Source organism: Gekko japonicus, unplaced genomic scaffold (genome assembly GCF_001447785.1).
Source record: "Gekko japonicus isolate JY-2015 unplaced genomic scaffold, Gekko_japonicus_V1.1 scaffold806, whole genome shotgun sequence".
Taxonomy (NCBI): Eukaryota; Metazoa; Chordata; class Lepidosauria; order Squamata; family Gekkonidae; genus Gekko; species Gekko japonicus.
This window is the reverse complement of record NW_015160234.1, coordinates 7,773-11,910: the sequence shown is the minus strand read 5'-3', so window position 1 is coordinate 11,910 and position 4,138 is coordinate 7,773. Positions and strand designations below refer to the sequence as shown.

The 4,138-nt window shown below is 42.1% G+C and overlaps 1 protein-coding gene across 1 annotated transcript; it reads right to left on the bottom strand.

Annotated features, from left to right (window-relative positions):
• Positions 1-866: 866 nt before the first annotated feature.
• On the bottom strand, positions 867-1,796 carry LOC107111635 (olfactory receptor 6V1-like). Its single transcript, XM_015412630.1, has one exon. It carries the CDS (start codon positions 1,794-1,796, stop codon positions 867-869), a length of 930 nt encoding a protein of 309 aa, XP_015268116.1.
• Between the last annotated feature and the right edge of the window lie 2,342 nt (positions 1,797-4,138).

Here is a 4,138-nt window from a genome sequence, read left to right as displayed (position 1 = left end):
ATGTTTAACACTTTAACTGATTAACAGTTTAACAGACTTCCTGCTAATGCCCCACAGCCTCTTGGAACTCCCAACTTGGGAGCTGTAGTTCTAATTCCCTTCGCTATGGTTGCAGTAAGACCAGCTGAGAACTACAACTCTCAAGGTGCAATGTGTCAAAAATGGGCATGTAAGAATGGAGGAATCGGCAGGACAGGCCAATAGGACACCAAGGCAGCTTCCCCAGTGGCCAATGGGAGAGTAGGTGAGTCGTCACCAGCACAGATGATCATATGTGGGTGTTTGTGTGTGTATATAGGATTATCATAGTATGTATTATCCTAATCTCATTGCATTGTTTTGTACTTATGTAACACCTCTTCTGCGTTTCTTAATGTTCCATGTCTAATCATCAGTGCTTTGTTTCAGACCACTGTGATCCTAGTTTTATGACATTGCTTATCAGATGTTTCAACCTATAGTTTGCATCGATTCACAATGTGTCAGTGAGAAAGGTGGGCTATAAATTAACAAAAGAAAATAAAAAAGGCTTTTCTTTTATTTTTTCATCAGCAGAATATCATTAGGCTCCTACCCAGAGAACAAAATCAGTCAGAAGTCACAAAAGAAGCAAATTTATTCACAGACCAATACATGGCAGACAGGTCTATCATTACATTTAGTAATAACAGCAAAATGAAATCTCCAGATAAAGAGGACTTAGATTCTCAGATACTTTTGAATCAATAAAAAGGGATTGCTATACCCACCATGTTTCATGTTTGTGTGTCCCCAAATGGATCTGGTTGGACACTGTTGGAAACTAAGCTGAACTAGATCAACCTTGATCTGACCCGGGAAGGCAATTCTCAAGTCCCTGTACTGTTCTACAGACTTCTTAGATGCCCCAACCAGTCTCTAAAGACCTCTTTGACTTTCTCATTTCTCAAGGTAAAAATAAATGGATTTAGAAATGGGGTCACTATAGAGGTCAACAGAGCTACCATTTTGTTTAGGTCTGTGGAGTAGTTTTTGTTGGGCCTCACGTAGACGAAAATGGTGGTGCCATACCCAATGATGACCACAGTGAAGTGTGAGGCACAGGTGGAGAAGGCCTTTTGGCGGCCTGTAGCTGAAGGGATCCTCATGATGGTGACGATGATGGCAACGTAGGAGGCCACTGTCACTGTGAAAGAGCTTAAGACAAAGAAAACGGCAAGAAGGAAATCCCAGAGCTCAATGAGGTGGGTGTCTGAACAGGAAAGTTTAAGCAAAGGTGCATTGTCACAGAAGAAATGGTCAATCTGGTTGGATCGGCAAAATGACAATCTAGCTCTGAGTGCAGATGGGGGGATCATAGAAAAGAAGGAAGTTGCCCATGCGCCAAAAGCCAATTGGATGCAGACATGGTTGGTCAGGATGGTTGAGTAGCGGAGGGGGTGGCATATAGCCACGTAGCGGTCGATTGACATTACAGCTATGAGGAGGAATGCTGTGGTCCCCAGGGAAAAGTAGAAGTAAAACTGAGCCAAGCATTCCCCAAAGGGGATGGTATCCCTTTCAGCCATTAAGCCCACCAGCATTCTGGGGACCACTGTAGACGTGACCAGCATCTCTGCCACACAGAAATTACACAGGAAAAAGTACATGGGGGTGTGAAGCCGGGAATCAAAGCTGATCAAGGCCACAACAAGAGCATTCCCAGCGATCATCAGTAGATAGAGTGTGAGACACGGTGCAAATAGGACTTTCTGTAACTTCCTCGTCATTGAGAAGCCCGTCAGGATGAATTCTGCCAGTTGTGTGTCGTTTCCCATCACCCAGCTTCTCTCTGAAGGACAAGGTAAGCGCATTAGTCTCTACAGGACTGGGAAACGATGACGTCTTAAGCAAGTGACTGAGACCGATCTACTGTGCTTAGGTAGTATTGCAACCATGTAAGATATATCAGCAGAATAAACAAAGGGGCAAAGGAGACCATAAAAACATTAACAAGAAAGGAGGACAGAATGAAAATACAACCTAGAAACAACAAAAAAATGGTTTATTAATTCATAGGCAAGAATAGCAAAGCTCTAGAGATCTGAATATGTAAAAAGAAATGTGCAGAACCAAGAATATCCTTTATCCTTAAGTCCCAATGGTATTAAATTTTACATCTATAAACTGTCCTCCCAATCCCACACAGGTATTCTGCTTATTTTTCTCCCCTTTGAATTAGTGTTGTTTGGGGGGGATCTGTAGTTACAAGGACACGACTCCCTCTGCTAAGAAGCTACTGGCCCAACACTGTGGGATTTCTGTCAGCCTACTCTTTTAATGCAATACAGTGATGAGAGAAATCATGAAACAGTATCCAAAGAAGAATTATTGCATCTGTGTTAAGTGTTGTCAAACCACAGATGACTTAGGGCAAACCCGGCAAAGGGCTTTCCAGGCAGGTGAGAAACAGAGGTGGTTGGTCATTGCCCTCCTCAGCAGAGTCTTCCACGGTGGTATCCCCACTGACCCTGCTTAGCTTCTGAGATCTGACGAGATTGGGCTACACCACACTGCCTTCCCTCCCCGAAGACTTATTAGAAGTGTAATATTCTAGATGAGTCTACCTGGAAGAGTCATAGGAATGAAGAATTTCTTTGGTTTCAAAATGGAGTTGGAAACTTTCAGGAGGTCCATTTTAAGATCTTATTCCAGTTCCCCGGTCGTACCCCGACGAGATCAGGAAGGGCTTCCCTCCACATATAAGAAGGCTAGAACAACACGAGGTGAGGATAGGGGTGATTGCAAGCTCTGCTAGTCCATTTGTGGCTGGTGAGAGGCAGGCAGTGGCAAACCACCTCTGCTTGTCTCTTGCCTTGAAAATCCTACGGGGTCCCTATCAATCAGCTGTGACTTGATGGCGTTTCATGCACAAAAGAAGAATACCAAGCAACTATGGCCTGTGCTCCTGTCCTATTTGTGGTCATGTCTGTAGTCATCGCCATGTGGACAGGGGTGGGAAAGGGTTCTGAAATATGGGTGGGTGTTTCCCAAGATTGTACCATCCAACACCCCTCCTTTTTTTACTTTTAGCTGATTTTGAAACAAACACTCATCAAAGTTTATTGGTGCATATAGTGGTACATTTTCACCAAACTGGTGCTATTCTGGGATTCGAAACAAAAACCACTCCTGAGAAGAGAATACCCCCCTCTACAGAAAAGGTGCAAGAATAAGTACCTGGATAAGGAGAGGAAGGTATTTCTTTCTTTTTTTAAGTGTTTCATCATTAGATGCCTCCTACTGCCAGATCATAGCTCCTCAAATGCAGAGACTGCGGAAAGGATTCAGAGAGGAACAGCATGGAAAGATCAGCTGAGGCAAAGGCGAAAGGGGCCGGATATCTTTGCCCAGTCTACAGACTATTCTGAGATAATTCAAAATATTAAAAGGGATGTGAGTGTGGGAAAGGTAAACAAGCATGCCTTTCATCTCACAAATGGTTAGCAAAGGAAACAATACCTTTAAACATTAGGAATCTAGTTTTAGTTTAAACATGAAGGAAACTAGAACAGAGGCTCAGAGAGGGAACAAAAGGTCCGAAGAGATTAAAGAGCCTTCTTTGCTAAAGGAGCTTATTGAAAGGTAGGACAGGCACTTGCTGTTTTTAGTGGACCAAACGAGACAAAAAACTGGGAGCACTATTACCATCAACAATTAATGTATCCAATGCAATATCCTGATTAAATACCTTTATCTGATAATTTCAAGCAACGTTCAATCCTACTCAATCCCATGGTCCAAGGTGAATTTGAAACCACTGTTACAATTATATAATGAATATATTAAGATACACTATCCTGTTGACATTCATCACCATTTATACAATTTTCAATAATAAACAGTGCTGGTAACAATCTTGTATGTTTTACAGTCACTATTAACAGGAAGACAAAGAAGCTGCCAGATGAAGCGCTACAATGCATGTATATTGACACATAAGAATATAAGAGTGTAACAAGATGGGTAAGTATTATACAAAAAAAGTCCTTGTTGAGGAATAAGAAGATGTAGAAGTGTTTTTGATGAAATTCCCCAGAGTACATTTCCGTTACGTAATTACTTCTTCTGAACGCAGTCAGGTAAACAGGATTGTGTCTTCTGTTCATTCATTCATCAT